The sequence below is a fragment of the Mauremys mutica genome, chromosome 1, assembly GCF_020497125.1.
Source record: "Mauremys mutica isolate MM-2020 ecotype Southern chromosome 1, ASM2049712v1, whole genome shotgun sequence".
Taxonomy (NCBI): Eukaryota; Metazoa; Chordata; order Testudines; family Geoemydidae; genus Mauremys; species Mauremys mutica.
Window position 1 is genome coordinate 73,675,634 of NC_059072.1, and position 25,542 is coordinate 73,701,175.

The window sequence follows — 25,542 nt, forward strand, 5'->3', positions numbered from 1 at the left end:
TAGGTAAGAGAGATTTCTTAGCAGTCTGAGACACTTATTTGTTATTTTATAGGATATCACATTCCTTGGAACAGTATGTTTAAGAAGGTCACAAAAATATTAAAATGTTAACTGCCATCTGTGTCAGTTTGTGTCTGAAGAGTTCAGGATATGATATTGGTCTGAGTTAACAGCAACCTTAACTTTTAATTTCATTTTAAAAAAAAAGTGAAATACTTGACATTATTTTAACATACTTTTGGATGAACAAACTGAAGTTTAATTCAGTGTTAGTAAAACACTCTTTGTATCTTTCTGTCTGTCTGATAAAATTCATTTTCACTCAGAACCTCGACCATGGCTGCATCCAGTCTGTAACACTAGTTCTTGAAGATGATATGAGTAAACAAGTGACTCTTACCAGGGATGGTGAAGTCCAAACTGGCCCTAGCCAGGGTTTTAACTTTAATGGTAAGAAAAACATGGATTAGAGTTCACATTCTTGCCTTCATATTTTCTAATGCTTTTTATTATACTTTTCTACAAGTAAATAATTCCTTGGAAGACCCAAACCATGAAAGGTGCTAACTACTGTTAAAAGACTTAACCGTCTTCATTTTAATAACCTATGGAATGCTGCGTATACTCTAGAAATACTTTATGTAGGGGTGGGGAATCCCTGTGTTATACTGCCAAGGACACCTATAGATGTCAGCCATTCTGATTTTTTTTTTTACTGGATCGTCCTGATGCTAAAGGGATGGTCCTGCTTATTCTTGGAACATGTTGCAAGCCAAAATGCAAACGAGGCTCAACTTGGTTTAATGGCATCTGCATGGGTTTGAGAGCTGAGAATACATGAGTCTTGACTCTGATACTGATTTACTATGTGACTTTGGGAAATTTAGTTCACCTTCTTGTCTCAATTTCCACACTTTTAAAACTGTGAAATAATATTTACCTGCCTCAGAGGGTTGTTTTGAGGATTAACTAGTGAGATTTTAAGGTTGAAGCTAGCATCTGATTATGTCCACTTCTCAGACAAACTTGTTAAGATGTTTGTGAATATGTATAAATGAGTTAGTTGGTTTGGGAGGAAACCGCTCAGCAGAATATTTTAATTATCAAAGACAAATATATGAGGCAAGGAATTCAAAAGTTAAGATAACACTTAAAAAAACTCCACCCCAAAACATTAAAGCTTAAGCAAAGGAAAGTTTGGGAATGTAGTTAAGAAGCTCTACCTTTTTAGCCTCACTACCTTGTGGAACATCCTTGTGAAAGGTAAATATTTGTCTATGACAAATATCTTGGTATTACAGCTAGGACATGCTATTAAACCCTGGGTAGCTGAATGTTTTGGCTATAGCTAGGAACATTTTAAAGTTTTATATATTGAAGTGTTTTGTCTGAAGCTGCAGGCATCTTAAACCATTTTCACTGCAGTTATGCAAAAGAGTGTTATGTAAATTAGCTGCAAAGGCATACTGGGTTTAAGATGTCTGCAACTGCAGGGAACCCAACCACTATTGATAATAATTGGATACAATGATTGTAAAATTTTCATTGCCCACTATAAGGGTTTTATTAGGAAGGTGGACTTGGTGCTGGATAGGGATTTTAGAATCATAGAATATCAGAGTTGGAAGATCATCTAGTCCAACCCCCGGATCGAAGCAGGACCAATCCCCAACTAAATCATCCCAGCCAGGGCTTTATCAAGCCTGAGCTTAAAAACCTTTAAGGAAGGAGATTCCACCACCTCCCTAGGTAACCCATTCCAGTGCTTCACCACCCTCTTTGTGAAAAAGTTTTTCCTAATATCCGACCTAAACCTCCCCCACTGCAACTTGAGGCCATTGCTCCTTGTTCTGTCATCTGGTACCACTGAGAACAGTCTAGATCCATCCTCTTTGAAACCCCCTTTCAGGTAGTTGAAAGCAGCTATCAAATCTGCCCTCATTCTTCTCTTCTGTAGATTAAACAATCCCAGTTCCCTCAGCCTCTCCTCACAAGTCATGTGTTCAAGCCCCCCAATCATTTTTGTTGCCCTCTGCTGGACTCTTTCCAATTTTTCCACATCCTTCCTGTAATGTGGGGCCCAAAACTGGACACAGTACTCCAGATGAGGCCTCACCATTGTTGAATAGAGGGGAATGATCACATCCCTTGATCTGCTGGCAATGCCCCTACTTATACAGCCCAAAATGCCATTAGCCTTCTTGGCAACAAGAGCACACTGTTGACTCATATCCAGCTTCTCATCCACTGTAACCCCTAGGTCCTTTTCTGCAGAACTGCTGCCTAGCTATTCGGTCCCTAGTCTGTAGCAGTGCATGGGATTCTTCTGTTCTAAGTGCAGGACTCTGCACTTGTCCTTGTTGAACCTCATCAGATTTCTTTTGGCCCAATCCTCTAATTTGTCTTGGTCCCTCTGTATCCTATCCTTACCCTCCACCGTATCTACCTCTCCTCCCAGTTTAGTGTCATCTGCAAACTTGCTGAGGGTGCAGTCCACACCATCCTCCAGATTGTTAGAAGATATTGAACAAAACCAGCCCCAGGACCGACCCTTAGGCACTCCGCTTGATACTGGCTGCCACTAGACATGGAGCCATTGATCACTACCTGTTGAGCCCGACAATCTAGTCAGCTTTCTATCCACCTTCTAGCTTTTTGTTTGTATATGAAATGTAGTAATAATAATTAATAATAAAATTATTAGGTAGCATTTTCTGTATAAAGACTGCAATAAACCTCTGTTAATTAACCTCACAATGCCCCTGTGAGTCAAGAAAGTTGTATCATTCCCATTTTGCAGAAGAGAAAGCTCAGGTTGAGTGATTTGCCCAAAGTTACACAGGGAGTCTTTGGCAGATACTGGAAAAGGTTCATATTCTCCCTTGACTCTGTCATCAATGGAACTGTCATTCGTCTCACCAGAGGCATGATGTTATTGTTGTTGTCTAGTCAAAGAATGGAGAATAGTCTCTGGTCTAGTAGCTGACATGTACAGGAAGGTGATGCATACATTTTTATGCTGATTATGGTTCACTGTAGTTGTGGCATCTGGTTCATTTTGCCAATGTTGAAGATGTGTGTTGCAGGGTTTGGGGGTTATGTCACCATGTGCTCTGCAGCCCTGGGTGTTTTAAAATGTTCTGCTGCTGTAGCTCCCAGCCTGAAACGCTCACAGCTAGCCTACAGACATGCAGGTCACACCTTGAGAGAGAGAGAGAGAGAGAGAGAGAGTGTGTGTGCTAGATAGCCCTGGTTCAGCACTGTCTGACCCCAGCAGTCTGTCTGCCTTCCATCAGCCTGGGTTACAACCAGCAAGGTGACCCCAATGCACTTCCATTCCTGAATTTCTCCAAAACTCTGTGCCCTGAAGTGTCCAGCCCTCTCCTGGACAACTCAGAGAAATAATAAGGTTTGTTTGCTCCTTTAAAGAGACAAAAGCACATTAAATCTTATTAACTTCACTGGGATAAATATACCCTTTCCTGCAAACACAACACTGAGTAGGTTTATAATAAAAATAAAACATTTAGTAACAATAGAACATAGGTTAAGTGAAGCCAACTAAAAAATAAATAAATGTAGAAATGGTTACAAGCAAATCAAAGTGAAAACATGTATCTAGAAGTTTAAAACCTTGTCTAGCAAGGTACAGGCTTTGTTCAAGATGATTTTTCTCACCAGCCTTCCTTCTTCCCAATCCTGTCTGACTTTCCTCAGGTCATGATCTTCCACAAAAGTACAAGACACTGACTTCCTACGTCTTCCTAGGTGAAAGATCTCTGCCTAAGCAGGTTTCTCAGCTATATTCAAATCCCAGAGACTTTAACTCTCCCCCCTTTAGTTGAAGGACCCATCTCTCTCAGCTTGCAAGACCTCTGCCACCTTGTCTGTCTAGTAGTGGATGCCAGAGATGGTATCTGTCTTTGCTTATATCTTCCAAAATTCAATGACCTTGTTTCAAGAGGTGGGGTAACCTTGTGCTGTTCTTTCCTTCTTGTGGTCTTCCCCTCCCCCTGTAAGTAAATGGGGATTAAATTGTTTTTATTCCACCATGTTTAATTTATATGGGAGACAAGTGAATAGCTGTGACATCCCCTCCTGTCGGAGAGGCATGTTTCTCCCTTTGTTTGGACATAGGCTGTAAAGCTTAATACCAATGAGTATCCATAATTCCTTATATGGTGTCAATATATACATTTTACAATGCTATTAATCACTAGTGTGTCAAAGGCTTTCATAACACCTCATTCGATACACTTTAATACTGTAATATTGTATACAATCTGTTGATTCAATTGCTTATCACTTAAGGTTCAGTCCCCATGTCTTTATATCCCAGATAAAGTTTCTCTTTTCTGCTGGAAGCTATCTCCTCTCCCCACTTAATAGTTTAGTTTAACTAATATGTAAATGGGCCTTCCTTGTCTCTGCCTGACAACAGGGCTGGTCAGAGAAGCCAATACACTTTTGTTTGTCTAGGGCAGACCTGTTTGCCAACTCCATATGACATGCCTGGTTTAAACAGCATATATCCATAACTCTTAATGCACACCATGTACATATATCGCACAAACATATTAATGATCAATGAGTTATTAATTTTCCAATGGCAAATTACATGACAGCTTTTAGATACCAGTTATAACCATAGTGGTGTAGTGAGTATGTCAGGCCTGAGAAGAGTTGCTGACACAGAGTAGTGAACCACAATTGGGCCTGTCACAGTGTGGTACATGGTTGGCTCCATTAGTTTTGGTGCAGGGTGGGCAGGGATATTTGGAGTGTTCTGAGGTTGTGTATAGTCCATTGGTCCATTAATTGCATTTCCCTACTTTTCAAAGTTTTTTTTTTTTTTTAAGTTGAAACATTTAAAACCATAGGGCTGGTTTCTGTATGGAAATATTTCAACCAAGGAAAAATTACTTATTTTTTTTTCTGTTATGTGCAGGGGACATTGAAATTCAGAACCTGTCTTCTTTGTTTGTGCAGCTGAAAACTAGATTTGGTTTAAAGATTCAATTTGCTAAAGATGGGGAGAGACTTTATATACAAGTCAATACCAGCTGGAAAAGAAGAACTCTAGGTCTATGTGGAACTTTTAATGGGAACTTAAGAGATGATTTTCTGTAAGTTTGTTTTTTATATATGTCTAGATTGAATTTAATAACAGGTGAAATATTCAGATAAATCTAACCAATCAGTCAAAAAAACCCAAAACACTTGAGTTTAATTACAAGAATCTCAACAACTTTCTTTTTTAACATTAAATTGGTTCACTCAATACCCTATGCAGTGGTTATTTCTCTGTCAAATTCTTAAGAATCAAGGTGTTTGTGCTCCTCCCCCTCCATCCCCCAAGGTGAGATGCATCAGTTTTACAGAGAGACAATGTTGTCTGGTGAGTTGAGAAGGGGCCTGGAAGTCAGGATTCCTGATGTGAAATTCTGCCCTATCGAAGTCAATGGCAAAGCTCCCTTTGACTTCAGTGGGATGAGGATTTCACCTCTGGACTCTATTATGTGTAAAATAATGACTATAACTTATCTACTTCACAGTGAAATTGCTTAACTCACTAATGTCTGCAAAGTGTTTTGAGATGCTTGGATGCAAGACAATATATAAATGTAAATGGTTATTTATGACAGTGCAATCATAGAAAAATGAACAACTAGAGATTTATCTAATACACAGAATACATCTCATATATAGAATATAGCTATATTGTGTTTCTCTATTTTGTATTAAAAATTGATCAAGGGATTGTTTTAGTCTGTTACATCTTGTCTGTGGTTTGAATTGGCAGAGGTCAGATCTACGTCTGCCAAGATCATGATCGCGCTGTTATATTTGCCAGAGAGCATATTAGTTAACATATTTATCATTAGTCAAACAGAAAAAGTCCATTGAGCAGCTTGGTTGAGTCTAGCAGCATCTTTATCCTCTCTATTAGATTTAGTGACAGCACTCTACAGGAATTACTACAGGGGTTTCAGAGGACAGAGAGATGATTCATTCCCAAACTGAGTAAAAGCAAATATTTAACAGAAGGCAGGTTTTGTATCATTGTTTAACTCCTTGGCGCCGGGGGTCAGATTTCCTTGCATGAAGTCCACTGCTGGCGACGGATTTACTGGGAAACACCAGCACAAAAGGATTAACGATTTCTTTATTTCTTGGTTGTATTGGGGTTGCAGCACCAGGAAGGTAGTGAGAAGTACAGTTGATGCGATCTTGAGTCATTTCATGGCTCTCTGTTGGGGGGGATGAAGTTGGTATACGCTTACCAATAAATAAAATTCACTTTTTAGCAGATTCACTTTTTTTTGGTAAAACATTTTGTTCTCTTTTGATTTATGGACTGAACAGGGTTTTTTTCAACAAAGGAAAGCAGCCTTTCTGTGACCATGCTGATTTATCTCGACCATGACATGGCAAGAAACTACTCTGTAAATCACTGTATGCCATCCTCCTTTTTAAGAAAGATTAACATGTCATCTGTGTATTGAACCATTTTATTCCTGGTATTTCCAGGTAGCTCCTTTGCATCCAAACTATCAGCACAGGGCATCAGAGCCAGGAAAAATGACAGTATCCAATACTGTTACCATCTTCCCTTGATTTCCAAACACTATTATTGCTTGATTTTTTTCCTTAAATTTTATTAGGATTGGCACAACTTTAAACTAGAAGAATTCCTTAATCACAAAGGATACCCTTTCCTCTTCCCTTCAGCCCTACTTCTCTACCTTCCTGAAAATCCTTCAAACTCGATCACAATTCTTTATAGAAAGTATATTTGTTTGACATATTGAATACAAAATTAAAACATCATTGAGAATTGGCTATTTGTCAGCTTTTTTTAATGCTTCACTAAACACGTGAGTTTTAGCAATGACCAAATTCTGTTCTCCCCTCTGGATCATCCAGCTCTGCTATGAATGTACTTGCTTGGGGTGGAAGTGAGGTCAGACATTTCTGCATCAGTAAAATATTAGCTGAAGCTGGACCTGACTTTTATTATACTTTTTTGAAAGCTAAAAAATGTGGAGACTGCTTTTTTGAATGGTGAATTTACTTATGTGTTTGAGGTTCTTTGACTTGCTGAGCCTAACCCATGTGGCCAGTAGAAACAGCAGGACACATTCTGATTCATTTTCTCAGAGGAAGCAGCTTAAGTTTATCAGCATATCCACAACAACAGCTAGTGTCTGTTACTTACGTCAGGGCTTGGGCCCTGGGGTTACCTGGGCTATCACAGGCAAGAGTTTATGGGCTGCGTGACTGCTCCAGCAACTTATGAGCTGACGAGAGAAACTTTTATTTTAAAAAGTTAATGCCTTTGAATATGTGAAAAAGAACATTACACATTTTCTATTTAGAACTAAACTTTGGCCTTCCTTTTTAGATCATTGTTTACAAAGTGTTTTGATTTGCATTTAATAATAAAATTGGTCAATTATGCAATGTTTTTCTTTTTAAAGACAGGCACAAACATAAACAAATTCCCACTGAAATCCACTAAAGTGTGCTTTAAGGGTAGATTTTTTTAACAGCTCTCCATTTTTGTCATAACTTGTCTCCCTTGATGTCAATAATAAAGTGGACTTCAAAGAGAATCAGGACAACACTGAATGCTTTTGAAAATCCCGCCCTAAATTTATATTCCATACTCTCAAATTATCATTCTTTTTGCACTGTGTTGGATTTTTCTGGTTCAAAATCCATACATTGGATGCAGTGTTTCTCAGTGGATAGAGCAGGCCTTAGGAGACTTTAGTTCTATTCCTAGGCCTGCCACTGGTCTGTGAGGTGATCTTAGGCAAGTCACTTCACCTCTCTCTCTGTGCTTCGGTTTCACCATTCGTAAAGTGGGGATAATGCTACTGCCCTCATTTTGTAACGTACTTGGAGATCTACTGATGAAAAGTGCTAAATAAGAGTTAGGGGTTGTTGTTATTTGCTGGGGCAAGCCTGACAAATGGAGACAGGAAACCCGAAAGAACATTCATCTCTCATATTTGTTTTCTTGGTTTTAATTATTTTTTTAAAAATGTATTATGAATGCTCTGTTCTTCTCTATTGTGACTGAGCAAATGCCCTGGCTCTGGGATGCTACTTCTGTTTCTAGAATCTATACAAGTTTCCAATTTCCAGGTAAGTACCTAACTTACAGAAGTTTGACATTTATCTGAAAACAGAAATGTGTGTCGACTCTGAAGTGACTCTGAGTCTGCATCTCTCTGGCCCTTTGCCACATCACCATCTTGAATTCTATGCCAAGATGACAGTGAGGTGTCTGATTTTGCAGATGTGCCCAAGTGATTTAGAACCACAAAGTCCATTTGGGAATTGGTGTCCCTAAGTCGCCGAGGCACTTTTGAAAATCACGCCTGAGGTGAACAAGGACATAGTCAACAAGAGTTTCTGTGAAATTAATGGAACTGATCTAAGAATGTTATAAAGAATTTATAAGACAGAGTTGGCCGTCCCAAGCCCTCCTCCCCGGGGGCCGGACAGGCTGGGAAATAACCGGCCTGGCCCCTGGGAAATGGACTCGGGGGGGAGAGGGGGGCAGAGCTCTCTGCTCTCTAACTTGGAGGGGTCTCAGTGGGCCCTTCTCGCTTCACAAAGCCACGTGGTACGGGCCAGATCCTCGGCTGGTGGCTCCATGGATGGCAATGGAGCCCAAGTGATCTATGCTGTGGGCATTATAACATTATAAAATGTTTGTAATAATGCAAAGAACACTGGACAGGCCTTGATTAAGTATACTTAACTTTCCAAAATGTTTCTGTACCTATACCAGGCTGTTACACTTTCAAAGGTAGGATTAGCCAGTTGTAAAGGAAAATGTTTTCATGAGAGTTGTTCATTTTCATTCCTTTAGAAAGATTCTGAAACAAAATGCAGTGATAGGGTAATTCCACTTTGGTGTGGAAACAATGGATGTGCAAGAGAGATCTGGACAAATGCATAGACAATATTAATAACTAGTCTATGTGAGAAGCCCTCCTACCAGGCAATCTTTTACTTTATCTTTCCTTCTCCCTTCAGTTCTCCAGCGGGGATGATTGAAGGAACCCCTCAGCTTCATGCCAATGCATGGAAGATTTCTTCAGCTTGTTTTGCGCCTGTCAACATTCCTGTGGTTGATCCTTGCAACATTAATCAACAAAACGGTACGGTCTCACTTTTGGAATTTGGATTTAGATTTATCTTAACCACATTACTAGATCAGGATTTTGTTCTCTCTATGCTGCCTGAGCTTCATTGTTACTTACAGATTATCTGTGGGTATTAGTTTAACTTCAGTTTTAGACACACACTGATTTTTTTTTCAAACCCTTTCCTTTGGTGTGTTTAATGTCCTTAATATACAAACTGAAATAACCGTTGGCATATGCAAAGGTGATTACTTAGTTTTAGATGTGCTTATGTTTCCTTTTAAGAAATATATGCAGGTTTTGCAGATTTGAAGGCTGTAAGGCTCCTCTCTGATATGCATGTGTAGCTCACACTAATTGTGCCTTATCCCCAGGTATAATTTGGATTTAGTATTTTTAATGTTTTGGGGTATAATCTTCAAGTCCTTAATCAGGCCTTACCTCCACTGAAGCCAATGGGATTGAGCCCTGAGTAAAGACTACAGGACTGAGCCCAGAATAATCTTTAACTCTTAGGAAGCTAGTGAATCCTAAGGAGTTTTATATCTTGAGGGCTGGGCAGTTTTCTAGAGTGCTGTGGTTGTCTGTGGCCAATATGAGGGGGGCACGTTAGGACTTTTGTGTAGAGTCATCTCCTCAATTCCCCCCAAGATACTCTCTTCTTTCCTCTGGCCTGCCTGAAAGATTGCCCTGCCTCCCTCTGCTGTCAAGTTCCACCCCCTGTTTCATACAGGAAAGCAGCATGGGCAGATGATGCAGAGCAGCAGTGGTGGATGGCAATGGATGCCATCTAGTATAGCACACAGAAGGACAGCGATGTTGATGTGGCTGGCTGGGGAGATGGTAGCTGGAAAACAGGCAGCTTGTTATCAAAGAGCTGAGCCTTCTTGGCAGCTCCAGGAGAGCTCAGGGAGAGGTGTGGTTGGTGGCGAGAGACAGCAAAGACCTGAGTTTGTTCTGCTCTTAGCCTTTATATTTGAGTTCAAAGGACAAGTATGGTCATCTTTAGGAAACCAAGTACTGTAGAAGAGGTCCAAGTGCAGCAATAAGCCACATATGGCACTTCAGCATTCCTATGGTGGGCTGGCATAGACATCAGCCATGCAGTTGGAATGATCATCTGTGGCTTCCACCATGTAATAGCCAAGCATTCAGTCACCAGCTTCTCATAGAATATCAGGGTTGGAAGGGATCTCAGGAGGTTATCTAGTCCAACCCCCTGCTCAAAGCAGGACCAATCCCCAGGCAGATTTTTGCCCCAGATCCCTAAATGGCCCCCTCAAGGATTGAACTCACAACTCTGGGTTTAGCAGGCCAATACTCAAACCACTGGGCTATCCCTCCCACCTCTGCTTCTGTTAATGCCAGGAGATAAAATGAACAAAAGCATGAAATGGGCTCAGCACCAAAGCAGAAATAATGGAATATTTTGTGCCAGATAAGAATTTCAGTGGGCAGGCTAGCAAAAAGTCAGTAACTCCAGGAACCACTATGTGGCGCATGGAGAGCGCAGTAGTCTTGGGACATTTGGGTCCCAAAGCTCCAATTTGTAATAACTGCCCAGCCTGCGTGCCAAGAAAAGTTTGGCCATTGCAAACTCTCAGAATTGTCAATGACTTTCCTTATGCTTTCGAAATGTATTCTGCTTCCATTTACATGTTTCCTTCACCTCAATATAGATTTTTATTTAGTTACATATTTTTATTGAAGCAAAGTTCATTGCTGAAATATTTACATCAGTTACAAAGAACAATATTTTATGGAACTACTTTATGTAGAAGCTTTTATTGCATAGTTATATGAATTGATGTGTTGTTGATACTCTTTGCTATTTATTTTTGGTTGATATATTATCATGGGTACTGCCAAAAAAGAAAATGTTGCCTTCCCTTAGTTGGCTATGCATCCCACTGTGATATCATCAATCAAGAACTTTTTGCTCCATGTCACCCATACATCAGTCCAGGATTATACTACCAGCTGTGCCGTTTTGATGCCTGTAAATGTGGAAGCAGCTGTTTGTGTAATGCACTTGCACACTATGCCTATATCTGTGGCAAGCATGGAATTGCTATTGATTTTAGATCTCAAGTTTCATACTGTGGTGAGTAACATTTGCAAAAGAAGAATAGTTTTAGAAATGGGGAATGATGAGAAATTCTTTGAAATAGAATAAATCTTTGCTTTGCATCAGAAGCGAGAATCCTGCTTTGGGATGTTCAGATCTGAACATAATACCCAGTAGATGCAGCTGCAGTGCTGAGGGTGTCACTTTTTGGAAGGAGGGGAAAGAGGCCACAGTGTGATATGGAAGGCAGAGCAGGGACTTGAATCCAGATCTTTCAAATCGTTGGCTAATGCCCTAACCACTGCATCATTCTTCCTCTCCCTTAGAAACCGAGTTACTAGAAATATATCAAATATACTTTGAAACACACATACTTCTTCAAGGGTTTTTCTTAACAAAAAGGTATCTTGAATTTAATCATTTAAAGCCTCAAAATGGGTGAAGACAAGACATATCTAACACAGAGTTGGTCTCAGGTTTAGCTGAGAATCACATGACTAAACCCCAGCACATCTCTGTGGCAATTTGGGACAGTACATCTTACTGTGTTATCTCACACTGTCACGAATGTATCTCAGTGTATTTATTGCAACCTCATAAGATGATGTTGTTTCCTCCCTAGCTCTAGTGTGCCGAAGTGGTATGCTGTATCATCGGTGCTCTTCTTTTTGCGAACACTCCTGTTCTTCCCTTTCTGCCCCGCATGTGTGTAATGGCGACTGTGCTGAAGGATGCAATTGTCCTGATGGCAAATACTTTGAAGAATCAATCAACTTTTGTGTGCCAATGTAAGTCATATTACATTGTTTTGAATATACCATGTTTGTCACTTTGCAGCAAGCCTTTAAAATAGAACTCTTTCTTGCATCTCATTTTATGTTCCCCTTTCTTCACCACTATTACTGTACCAGTTATTGGCTGATGACAGTGTAATTGGTGACTGCTGGCCAACAAGACTAATGATTTACTGATTCAGTATCAGAAAATGTAAAGTAATGCACATGTGAGGGAAACATTTAAACTACTCGTACACTTTAGAAGGTTCTAAATGAACTATATCAGCTTAAGGAAGAGACTTCAGTGTCACTGTAGACAGCTCATTGAAGACCTCTGTTCAGTGCACAGCAGCAGTCAATAAAAGCTAACAAAATGTTAGGATACATAAGGAAAGGGATAGCACAAAAACTATCATAATGCCCTTATATAAAATCAATGGTGCAGCCTCTCCTGGAATACTGTTTGCAGTACTGGTCACCCTGTCTTAAAAAAAGATATTGCAGATCTGTAGGTGGTTCAGAGAAGAGCGACGAGAATGTTCAAAGTCATGTAAAAATTCTCTCATGAAGAGAGATTGAAAAGATTGGGATTGTTTACTGTAGAAAGGAGACAAATGAGAGGTGACATGATAGAGGTGTATCAAATAATAGAGAAGGTGGATCTTTAACTTCTGTTCTCCATTACACATAACAGAAGCCCAAGGAGACATTCAATTAAATTATAAGGTGGGAAGTTCACAATGAATAAAAGGAAATACCTTTTTACACAGCATCTCATTTTTTGTAATTAACTGTGGAACTCATTGCCACAGGAAGTCATTGAGGCCAAGAACTTAATAAGATTCAAAAAAGGACTGGATGTTTATATGGTTATCAAGATTATCCAGAGTTGTTACAATTAATGACAATAACTATTTTGGAAAGGATAGCAAACCTCATTTTTCATGGTTTTAGCCAATCTCTAGCTATTAGAAATCAATGTGGGAAGCTGATTACTCCACAGTTACTTTCTGCGGAGTGCTTATCCCATCTTCTGAAGTGTCTCGTTCTAGCCATTGTCTGACAGGATACTACACCAGATGAAACTCCGGTCTGATTCAGTATGGCAATTCCTATGTTCTTAAATCAGGCTGCATCCTGCGTACTCATCCTGTAACCAGGAAGAAAAGTTGCTTTCTGTGAGACTGCAACACACAGGAACAGCAAATGAGTAATTTGAAGATCATTACAGGATATGAGTGAAATCCTGGCCCAATTGAAGTCAATGGCAAAATACTCACTGACTTCAACAGGGCCAGGATTTCACCCTTTAAGTCTTGCCTTAGGTTAAGTTTGCACTGTAAATATAAATAAGCAGATCAATTAGAGAATTAAACTGTGTTTTTATCCTACTTAGTTAGGATTTGAAGAGTAAATATCCTTATACCCTATTTCATATAGTTTTTATACCCATATGCATAAGCTTTGTTTTCACAGATCTGGCTGTCGTTGCTATTACAAAGGCAGAACCTTCCAGCCTGCGGAAATCCTGCCCACACAGTCAGGCTCTTGGTAGGTTTTGGTATTAAGTATTTAATCTTTGACTCACTCAGGCCCTGATCCTGCTAGTAGAATTGTATGAGCAGACCCCTATGCCCTTGCGGTTCTTAATTCAGAATCAGGTCTAACTGCTTCAAGAGCTGTGTTTATTTCATATATTGGAAAAGGAAATCTTGAAAGAAACTGGATTTAATACATTCTTAACAAAGAACTCTTAAACCCAAAGAAACAACTCATCCTACCACCACTCAATATTCCCCACTCAGCCCAACCTCACCATGTCCCATTGCCCCCTACTTGCCACAACCCATCTCACCCTGTAGCCCCCCAAAACTCCTCACGCACCCCACAGCCAACCGACAACTCAGCCCCACCCTTCTCCTCTGGGATTTTCCTCACCACTCAAAGTTGCCCCTCCACTCCTCTCACCCTTGGCTCAGCCCTCCACTCCCATCCTGGGCTAGGGTGGCTCCTCCTGATCCTGGCTGTCCAGCTCGACTCACTTCACAGTCACTCGGCCCCACGCTGCTCAGGTTTGGTGTGGCTGTCAAAGTTCAATAAGTGTTGAGAGACACAGGGTTTCGGGGCTGATCAGTTGGGTGCGGTGCTCAGAGAGGTGGCCATGCCGAACTTCAGTGAGTAGGGTGTGATCCAGTGCACTAGGCCCCAGTGCTGCTGAGGTTTGGCTCCATCATGACAGAGGTGTGGTTGGGCCAAATCCGAGCAAGTGGTGTTGCAGTGTTGTGCCAATTAGTCCCTCCCCCCACCAAGTTGTCTCATGTTATTTCCCTGAGATGGGGCTGATGCAAGTACACAGAGTGCACATTGGTTAATCTGGGCCTGTATCACATTACCAATACCCTCAGACACCCAGTTCCTGAATCAATATAAATAAGTTACACACAGAATTTTAGACAGATTTAGATTTCTAGAGTTTAATGATCATTCCCTTCTTGATTTAGATTGTTTAAATTAGGTAGTGTTTTTAGAGTGCTACATAATTGCTAAGTTGTTTTCTTACATACGGCAGCAGATGTGTGATTTATTTTTTCCTGGAATAAAGATGGTTTGTTTTCTTTACACCAGCCAGTGTTTGAATGGAACAATGAAATGCACTGAAACTGCTACAACTGCAGGTGATTTATATTCTTGTCTTATTTTATTGTTTCACAGGAAAAATGTTTGCTTTTGAGTATTCATTCATTTGCATTTTTATATTCATATACATTTCATCAGATGCTACATATCACCACTTTTTGTCACAATGATTTTTTCAGTCTAAAGTTACTTATCTTGACCTAACTGACTTTCAATGCAACTTGTATTCCTAAGTCACTTAAGTAGAATTTTTAAAAACACCTCTTGTAAGACATAGGCCACAATTTTCAAAAATGGGCGCCTAAAATTAACCCTCCAAATTACATTTTAAAACATCTAAAGGAAGAAACCTGATTTTCAGAGGTGCAGAGCAAATGAAATTTCAGTTGGATTTCTGATGGAATTTGTGAGTGCTCAACACCTCTGAAAATAAATCCACATTAAAGGCTGATCCAAAGCATGCTGAAGTAATTGGTAATTGACTATAATCGGCTGTGGATCAGGCCTTTGGTGCCTTGATTTAGATGCCTAACTTTAGGCACTGAAGTTTTCAATTTTGGACCTTAGTTAATAGATAGTCTTAATGAAATAATGAATAATATAAATATATTCATTTATATAGAATATAAATGAAAATGCAAATTTTCACCTTAACTGCAGTCAAACACATACAAAATGCACTGAGTTTAAATAGTATATTTTATTAATAACAATATTTTTAAAAATAAATTGTGAACTAAAAGAATTAGAAACCTTCAGTGCAAAGGAGCAGCTGATCTCATTCAATTTGCATTTTACATTTGAAGTTCACACATGCCCTGAGGGAAAAATCTACTATGACTGCAGATATCCGGTGCCTGGCTTACCAGCAGCTGGTGTGAACTGTGAGATCTCCTGTGCAAACCTTGCCATGAACTTCACCTGTGTGCCATCACCACCATGTGCAAGTGGTTGTATCTGCCCCCCAGGGTAAGTGTAAGCCAGAGTGTTTAGTAGAGTCACAGGGACAGGAATACTTTGCCTCCACAGGGACCCCCTGTTCTTTTTTTTTTTGTTCAGATAGTTCAATTCATAAATTTCCTTCTTCTGTTTTGCTTGCAAACATTTGAATCTATCAAGCTGTCTTTTTTCTGAGATGCAAAATAGCGATTGTTATGGTTACCGGGCTATCTGTACCACTGACCCTTTCTCTTGTCTCTGTGAGTGCACCCCCCACAAGTGCTAGGCCTCATGCCTGACCTTTTCTTCACAGAATCCTGCAGTTCTCCCAATCTTAGATCAGGTCCTAGGCTACAAATGGAAGCCTGTGTCACACTGATTACTAATATTTTTGTGAAATATAAGTGCAGGTATTATGAAAACAGCAATGTATGTGTGTGTATATGTGTATGTGTATATATATACATGTATACTGAAATGTTTTAAAATCTATACCAAGGTACTGGTCACCATCAGATGTGTAAAACACTTTTCTGTCAGACAAGAGATGTGTGTCCATCTGTCTGGTTGTTTAAATGTAAATTTAAGGATTGTCTCATTTACAATGGGTTCCCCATCACCTGTCTGAGCTGAATGCAGATGAAGGATTGTAAGAATTTCAGAGGGGAGCTAACCGGTAGAGGAAAGCAGATGGGGAAGAGAACCTTATCTTGAGATGCACTTCAAAGGTTTGCTGGGCTATATTTACAGAATAAAGAAGATACTCTGTCATCCCGCTCCTGTTTACATTTAGGAAAATGGGATCTCAGGCAGCTGAAAAGGACTTTGGGTCAGATAAACTTCTTTAGACAGGAGGCTAACCTATTAATTAAGTTTAGTCTCTTGCAAGTGTGTTAGGATTTTGTTTTATATGTACCCGAGGACTGTAAAAGGGCAAATATAATACCTATCTATAAAAGGAGGAATAAGGACAACCCAGGGAATTATAAACCAGTCAGCGTAACTTCATTACCTGGAAGATAATGGAGCAAATAATCAAGCAATCAGTTTGAAAACACCTAGAAGAAGAGAAGGTGATAAGTAACAGTCAACATGGAATTGTCAAGAACAAATCATGTCAAACCAACCTAATAGCCTTCTTTGACAGGGTAACAAGCCTTGTGAATAGAGGGGAAGCAGTAGATGTGATATATCTCGACTTTAAGGCTTTTGCTGCTGTCTCACATGACCTTTTCATAAACAATTTAGAGAAAAATAGCTTAGATGAACCTATTCTAAGGCAGGTGCACAATTGGTTGGAAAAACAGACTCAGAGAGTAGTTATCAATGGTTCACAATCGAGCTGGAGGGCATATAGAGTGGGGTCCCGTAAGGCTGTCCTGGGTCCGGTTCTATTAAATAGCTTCATAAATGATTTGGATAATGGCAGAGAGTACTTTTAAAAAGTTTCTGGATGATACCAAGCTAGGAGGACAGGATTAGAATTCAAAATGATCTGGAGAAATGATCTGAAATAAATAGGATGAAATTCAATAAGGACAAGTGCAAAGTACTACACATTGGAAGGAATAATCAGTTGCACAAATACAAAATGGAAATTGCCTAGGAAGGAGTACTGCAGAAAAGGATCTGGGGGTTATAGTGGATCACACACTAAATGAGTGAATAATGTAATACTATTGCAAAAAATCCTTCAGAGATGTATTAGCAGGAGTGTTGTAAACAAGACGCAATTCTTCCATTCTACTTGGCACTAATAAGGCCTCAAATGGAGTATTGTGTCCAGTTCTGGTCAACACACTTTGGGAAAGATGTGGACATATTGTAGAAAGTCTAGAGGAGAGCAACAAAACTGATTTAAGGTCTAGAAAACATGATCTATGAGGGAATATTGAAGAAATTGAGTTTGTTTAGTCTGGAGAAGAGAAGACTGAGTTGGGGACTTGATAACAGTCGTCAGGTATGTAAAAAGTTGTTTAAAAGAGGAGGGCGATAAGTTGTTCTCCTTAACCACTGAGGACAGGGCAAAAAGTAATGGGCTTAAATTGCAGCAAGCAAGATATAGTTTAGACATTAGGAAAAACTTTCTAACTGTAAGGGTAGTTATGCACTGGTACAAATTACCAAGGGAGGTTGTGGAGTTTCCATCATTGGAGATTTTTAAGAACAGGTTAGACAAACATCAGTCAGCGATAGTCTAGATAATATTTAGTCCTGCCTCAGTGCAGAGCACTGGACTAGATGACCTGCTGAGGTCCCTTCTAGTCCTACATTTCTATGATTTGTTTCCAATAACCTTACTCACTATCTGCTGAATCTCTAATCTTTGATGATTATCTTATTTTTGTTTTCACTATAAATATATCTTAGTGCAGTGGTGTTAAGCAAAGGGATGGTTCTGAGCTGAATCTTCAAGCTGTGTGTATCGTGTTCCCTTGGGCTCAGCAAACCTGGTATTTCTGTGAGTAGCCAGTGTCGGGTTGGATGTCACAGAGGATTGCTTCAAAGGGACTGGGGTGCACCTGTTGTTAGCCTGCAAGGCAAAGTAAGGGCTGGCATAGCTCAGAGAAGAATGCTTGAGTGGCTAATAGGCTGGTTGTGACAGGGAGCTAAGTACAAGCAAGACTGCCTCTTCTTGGAGGCAGAGGATAACAGGGTGACTCATCGTCTTGGGTACCCCGCTACCCATCATGTCTTATTAATTTGAAAAATAAAATACAAACTCATCCTTAATGCTGGTGATAATACTCGGAAAACATTACTGTGAACTTTGTTTTAATTTTTAAGTGAAGGATCCTCAAACTTATTCATAGTGTGGATGGCATCTATTTGCCTAGACCACTTCCCCACTCAGCCACAATGGCAGCTACAGCAATTGCTTCCCTAGAGCATAATATCAGGAAAGGATGTAGTATATCAGGGGTCGGCAACCTTTCAGAAGTGGTATGCCGAGTCTTCATTTATTCACTCTAATTTAAGGTTTTGCGTGCCGGTAATACATCTTAACGTTTTTAGAAGGTCTCTTTCTATAAGTCTATAATATATAACTAAACTATTGTTGTATCTAAAGTAAATAAGGTTTTTAAATGTTTAAGAAGCTTCATTTAAAATTAAATTAACATGCAGAGCCTCCTGAACCAGTGGCCAGGGACCCAGGCAGTGTGAGTGCCACTGAAAATCAGCTCACATGCCGCCTATGCCCAACATAGTATATTTTAGCTATTCTTTTATGTAGCTGAGCAGCTGGAGGTAAGAAGGCAGCACAATGTGACCAACCAGCTCTCTGGACCACCAGCAGGTTTTCCAGTGACCAGCAATGTTCTACTGGCCACAGCTGAAAAACTGTGCTTTAGGTGATTAGTCAAAGCTCACATAATTGGATTCTCACTTTAAACAATGATTTGTTTTCTATTTTGAAGGATGGCAGAGCATAAAGGGAAATGTTATGTTCCTGATAGTTGTCCATGTACCTGGAAAGATTGGGAGTATCTGTCCGGAGAAGTGATAGCTACACCTTGCTATACCTGGTAAGTGACTATTATGTTTTACATATTTCCAAAACATCATTGCCTAATAATAAAGTGAACTTTATACTTAATACAGCAAATTTTGTAACTACATTGAAAAAGAAGGTGGTATGGGAAGGGAAATATCAAGAAAGAGACACCGTGAAGGAGAATACAAGAGAAAAGTTGAACGTAAAATCATGAGTGAGGAAGCTGATCATTTGGTAGCTCAGCTTGATGAGCTTATGTAGAATCATAGAATATCAGTAGGTCATCTAGTCCAACCTGCTGCTCAAAGCAGGACTAATCTCTAGGCAGATTTTTGCCCAAGAACCTTAAATGGCCCCCTCAAGGACTGAACTCAGAACTCTGGGTTTAACAGGCCAATGCTCAAACTGCTGAGCTATCCCCCATGCTATTCTCTAGTAAGGCTTGGGGCTATGTGCAGGATAAAGTACTACTTAGTATGCGTGAGGATACCAGAATCTGTCCATTAGCCAAGACCATGGAAGAAGAAAAATGGGTCACAAAAAAATAAAGGAAATAGAACAACTAAACAGCATTAAAATATTTTTAAAATTGGAGAGATAGCACCTGGATTCCTTTCACAGGTTTTCAACCTGGCCTGCACTGGCACCCACACAACTTTGTATGCGCTAACTCACATGTGGAAAAAAATATAATTGAGGGACACAACCTGTTTGCTCTTGCTTTGTAGTCAGCTTGCATGTACAAATTAGTGATAGTGTGAAAGTGTTACTAGCAAATTGTATGAGCTCAGAAAATTAATTACACATGCATAAGCAGAGGCTCTGGATTTTTTGATGTCATTTACACCAGGCAACTCCATTTAAGTCACTTCATGTAACTGACAGCAAAATTTGGCCCTCCAAATGTAAGCAACTTTGGGGCTCGTTTGGCACAAGGACATCCATTGATAGTAATAGGAGCGCTCTGTGTATTGAACAAATATAGATCCTGTCTCAAAAATATATCAAAATGAATCACAAACAGAAATTTCTTAGTGTTCTAAGAATCTGGCTTAGGCATTGTAGAGTGGCATCACGGTGCTGGAGTTATCCATGCTGCCAGTGCACCCTGAGGAGGCAGTGGGAATGGTCTCATGTGCCATGGAATCGGTAGGGTTTTCATGTTCATTTTCTGCCCATCTTTATCAAATATGTGGGTTTAAGGCCACCCTTTTGCCACTTCTGCAACACTGGCAAGCCCACAGCTTTGGGGCAGCATGCAGCACAACTCTGGGTTAACGTGGCCATGCAAGTTTTCCCCTTCCTTGTTTTTTTCCCCCACAAGTCAAAATAAAGAATATAAGAAAACTTCTTTGAAAAATAAGGGTTTGAAAGGAAAATAGCCTTTCTATGAGATGTTATGGACTATATTACCTTTTCCTCACAGTGTTTGCCGGCGAGGGATATTCACATGCACCAGTTATCCTTGTCCTGCTGTGTGTACGGTTTATGGGGATCGACATTATTATACTTTTGATGGGTTGGAATATGATTACGTCAGTGACTGCCAAGCTTATTTAGTGAAGGTAGGAGAATTGTTCACACATTGTTTTTATTTTCCCTAGCCACGCTCCTGTGTAAAAAAAGAAAAAAAAATAGAGAACTGGACTTGCAAAGAGAGCCTCTACATTTTTTCAGTATCAATAGTTGATATATGGAAAGAGCCTTTAATAAAGAGGGTGCAACAGAGATGTAAAGGGGAAATCTATAAAGAATTATCCTATAAATGGCTTTTTGTGCTAACGCTATTTTGAATATGATAGTGATGATTTTTTTTATATAGTGGACAAAGTGTACAAAGGTGCTCTAAGGACAAATAAAAGACAGGACCTGTCTCTGCCCTGCCATGATAAGGGAAGACAAATCAAAGGGATGTGTAGAGACCACCCTCATCAAGCCATCTCCCCAGCTGGAGTTCCCATTGTGCTCCTCCAGCTGTATCTTTTAGATTTAAGCTCTTTGTAGCAAAGGCTTTCTTTATTTTCTGTACTCAACCTTGCTGAATAAGTTGTCAGCCTTAAAACAAATAGCAGGGCATAGGAACAGTTTAAGATTGGCTAACCATTATTTGCATCTAACTAGAATTGCATCTAGCTAGCTTGTTCTAAACCAGTGGTTCTCAAGCTATTTATCATTTTGGGCTGCATATGCAGCCCACAATGTGTGATGTGGGCTGCAGATTGAGAACCACATCACGTCCCCCCAAAAGCCTTGCACAGTCCCCTATGCCCAGCCCCCCCCGCCCAGAGACTCCTCCACAGGGTGGGGCCAGGAGTGGAGTCCAGGGCGTGGGGATGGGCAGCCTGACCCTACCCCCTTGCATCACGGGTCTGGGCAGCCGGACACCCATAGCCCGCCATGCGGGGCCAGGCAGCCTAAAACCTGGGCATGCTGTAGCACCTCCCACAAAACCCTAGTTCCCAGCGCCCCCACCCCCTCAGTGCCCAGAGTGCCCTCCCTCCCCACAAACCTGCCCAGAGACCCACTCTCCTGCACCCTGCCTCCCTGCAGCACTCACCAGCAACCCTGCTGACAGGAGCGCTCCAGCAGGCTGCCAGATGCTGTGTCCTCCTTAGCCAGCCCCACCTCCTTTCAGATCAGAATGGCAAATATTGAATGTTTTTTAGCACGCAGCTGAGCTGTGGATTGAGAACCGCAGTTCTAAACTAACCATACAGGTAATTGCTTTGCACTATATTCTCTGTGACACAGAGAACAATAAAAAGTGACAATGTAATTTCAAAATGACAGTTGTATTGCTCTCACAGGGTATGTCTGCACTGCAAGTAGACACCTGCAGCTGGCCCATGCTAGCTGACTCAGGCTTGAACTGAAGGGCTGTTTAATTGTGGTGTAGATGTTCAGATTTGGGGAGGACCCCTGGCTTTAGGACCCTGCAAGATGGGAGAGTCTCAGAGCGTGGGCTGCAGCCTGAGCCTGAATGTCTACTCTGCAATTAAACAGCCTCTTAGCCTGAGCCCCCAGAGCCCAAGCTGGAGTCAGCTGGCATGGGCCAGCCGCGGGTGTCTAATTGCAGTGTGATCATCAGGGCCGCCCAGAGGGGGGGGCAAGAGGGGCAATTTGCCCCAGGCCCCGGGCCCAGCAGGGGCCCCCATGAGAGTTTTTCGGGGCCTCTGGAGCGGGGTCCCTCACTCGCTCCGGGGGGCCCGGAAAACTCTTGCGGGGCCGGGCGCAGGAGCTTCTTCGCTCCTGGTCTTCGCCTGCGGGGGGTCCTTCCGCTCCGGGGCGGAAGGACCCCCAGCCGGCGAATTACCGCGGAAGCGGGACCCGCCGCCGAACTGCAGCCCGGTCTTCGGCAGTAATTCGGCGGCGGGGGGGCCCTTCCGTTCCAGGACCCGCCGCCGAAGTGCCCCGAAGACCCGCGGCGGGGACCCCCCACCGCCGAAGACCGGGCTGCACTTCGGCGGCGGGTCCCGCTTCCGTGGTAATTCGGCGGCGGGGGGGTCCCTGCCGCGGGTCTTCGGGGCACTTTGGCGGCGGGTCCCGGAACGGAAGGGGCCCCCCACCGCCGAAGACCCCAGGCCCCCGGAATTCTCTGGGCGGCTCTGGTGATCATACCCAGAGACTGTTTTCCTGTAAGAGCAGCTAGCATGGAAACTACTGTGCAGCTAGATACAGCTTTTGCATTTGTTTGTTTATTTGTTTTATATCACGTGTTCATTTATAAAATGCACTTGGTTGGCATAGTTTCTAGAGGCCTGATCCACAATGCCCAAATCAGTGGAATTCTTTCCATTGACTCCAATGGGATCTGGGTTACACTCACTGGGTGTCTAATTAAACTCAAGTGTGCTGATTTAACAAAAAAGCCACAAATTACTTTATTATGATTGGCTGGCAACTACCTACTAATGTTCCTAACAGCAAATATTTATGTTACTTGCCTATTTTATGTAAAAATACCATTACTGACATTTCTAAATGTATCCTCCTGTTACAAAAAAAACACTAATTATTTCTTCTTCTTGGGTGGTGCTTGTGGTAGTGTTTAGAAGTGAGAATCTGTTTTTGGAATTCCAGTAATGTCCGATAAAAGAATATTTTTACTATGCTAGTAGAGTAACTCCTCATTTTATGTTGTAGTTATGTTCCTGAAAAATGCGACTTTAAGCAAAACAATGTTAAGTGAATCCAATTTCCCCATAAAAATTAATGTAAATGAGGGGGTTAGAGTCCAGGGAATATATAGTCTTTTGTCTGGTGAAAAAAAAATTCCCTGGAATCTAACCCCCTCATTTACATTACATTAATGTGTGTATATCTATCTATCTATCATATATATATATATATATATATATACACACACACACACACACACACACACACACACACACACACAAAGTTTTAAACAAACAATTTAATACTGGTACACAGTGATGATGATTGTGAGGCTTGGTTGAGGTGGTGAAGTCAGAGGGTGAGATATTTCCCTGGGAAAGCCTTACTGCTAAATGATGAACTAGCAATTGGCTGAGCCCTCAAGGGTTAACTCTCACACTCTACAAGGCAGCAGGAATGGAGGGAGGGGAGACAGCATCGCAGACAGAGACACACACCATGCGTGTGAGAGAGAGATGTGCATTTCCCCTTTAACTACACTGCCTTGTTAATTAGATCAGCTTGCTGAGACTGCAGCTGCTGCCAGCAAGCTCCCTTCGTCCTGAGCCTTGTCCTGTGTCCCCCCTGCTCTATGGAAGATGGGGTAAGCGGGGTGCAGGAGCAGAGAGGTGGAGAACACCTTGGCATTAGCCCCCCTCTTCCTGCCCTCTCCCCCGCACAGCAAGCAGGGGTCTCGGGGAGCGGCTCCAAGGCAGAGGGCAGGAGCAGCACATGGCAGTTGTGGGGAGGGACAGCTGCAATTGCTAGCCTGCTGGGCAGCTGCTGCATAGGGAATTTAGAGGAGCGGGGAGCTGAGAGGGAAGCTGCCAGTCCACCCTGGTTTCAGGCCCCCACTAGCTAGCTGCAACAGGACGCTGTAAGCAGTGGACAAAGCAGGCGGCTGCCAAATGACGTTAGAAGGGAGCATTGCACAACTTTAAACAAGCATGTTCCCTAATTGATCAGCAATGTAACAACGAAACAACATTAACCGGGACAACTTTAAGTGAGGAGTTAGTGTGTGACCTAGTACTTCTAACTCTGATAAAAAGTCCAGCTTCTCAGTCATTATTATTCAAAATAATATTTCATAGGAACTTTACAAAATACCCAGAACAGTGTGAAATAAAACAAAATTACCAAAGTAAGAACTATGTGAACTTACATTACAACTTTACATCTATGGCCTAAAGTTTTTATGTCTGTTTGCAAAGCATGATTCAAAATGATGATTTACAACCCTCTTCTACCAAAAGCCAAAACAAACAAAATTACTCACAACTAAACTCCTGATATGCATCAGGGCATCTTCTAACTAGAAATAGAAGTTAACCTATTTGTTATACCATCTTGACATGTGTGAGTTGGAAAATTAATAGCCATCTCTTAATCTGTAAATCATCCAGCTGCATAGGTACATAGCCCAATCTTTACTAATCCTTCCACCTTCAGGGGGCTATGGCTATTTTGCTGATCCCTCACATTGTCCAGTCGAGTTTCACCTGCCATTCTTCATATTAAATATATATATTTTTAAATGAACCACCGGGAGCACATGGAGTTCTAAAGTTCAAGAATGTAGTTGGCAGTCACATAATCAAGGCATATGGCACATTGCCTGTAGTCCTTTCATCCAGTGAACGAGATGACACAAGTGATGAAAATGCTGCCTATGTAGATTTGTGATATCAGTACTGGCCTTGTTGTGTTGGAGACAGGTGCAATGGTAGGCCTACCTAGAAGCCTTTCAAACTCAATTTTTTTTTTAAAAAAAAGCAAAGATATGCCTGGTTCACAATAGCTAATTTGTTCATGGTCCTTGGGTTACACTGACGTGTTGAAGGATTTCACCACCCCTGCAGAAGGATTGTTTACTACAAGCCAGGCGCTGTATGATGATTGCTAGAATCAATAATATTGCTATTTGTTCAATTCTGTCTATAAAATATTTAGAGGCAGTGAAGAGACTGATTTATCAGATAGTTTCCATGTCTCTCCTATTGAAAGGATGGGCAGTTTCTGCTTTAAATATTTGTCCCAGGGATTAGGTTAAACTGTTTTATTTCCTATTCATTAAATCCAGTTGATTTAGCTGGAACTCTGAAGTATATGTGCTATAGATACTCCAACTGAATATTAAAGTATGCACCCTGTCTATCATATTTAATAAACATTGCATGTAATGTATATAGGTGTAATTGGCATATTACTTGTGGGAGCGTGAACATGTGGTTCACATGCTTATCCAGCCAGGACCCAGTGTTGGCGGAGGTCCGGTTCCCTCTTCTCTCTCAGTTCCCAGAC

The 25,542-nt window shown here is 41.2% G+C and overlaps 1 protein-coding gene across 1 annotated transcript in view; it reads left to right on the forward strand.

Annotated features, from left to right (window-relative positions):
- OTOGL (otogelin like) overlaps positions 1–25,542 on the forward strand; it is a 133,362-nt gene that overhangs the window by 24,162 nt on the left and 83,658 nt on the right. The window contains exons 16-25 of the mRNA XM_045032935.1: positions 327–450; positions 4,949–5,126; positions 9,055–9,179; positions 11,059–11,268; positions 11,855–12,020; positions 13,485–13,559; positions 14,634–14,683; positions 15,452–15,614; positions 19,004–19,111; positions 20,507–20,645. Coding sequence (XP_044888870.1) covers positions 327–450; positions 4,949–5,126; positions 9,055–9,179; positions 11,059–11,268; positions 11,855–12,020; positions 13,485–13,559; positions 14,634–14,683; positions 15,452–15,614; positions 19,004–19,111; positions 20,507–20,645 — 1,338 coding nt within the window. The remainder of the gene's footprint in view (positions 1–326; positions 451–4,948; positions 5,127–9,054; positions 9,180–11,058; positions 11,269–11,854; positions 12,021–13,484; positions 13,560–14,633; positions 14,684–15,451; positions 15,615–19,003; positions 19,112–20,506; positions 20,646–25,542) is intronic.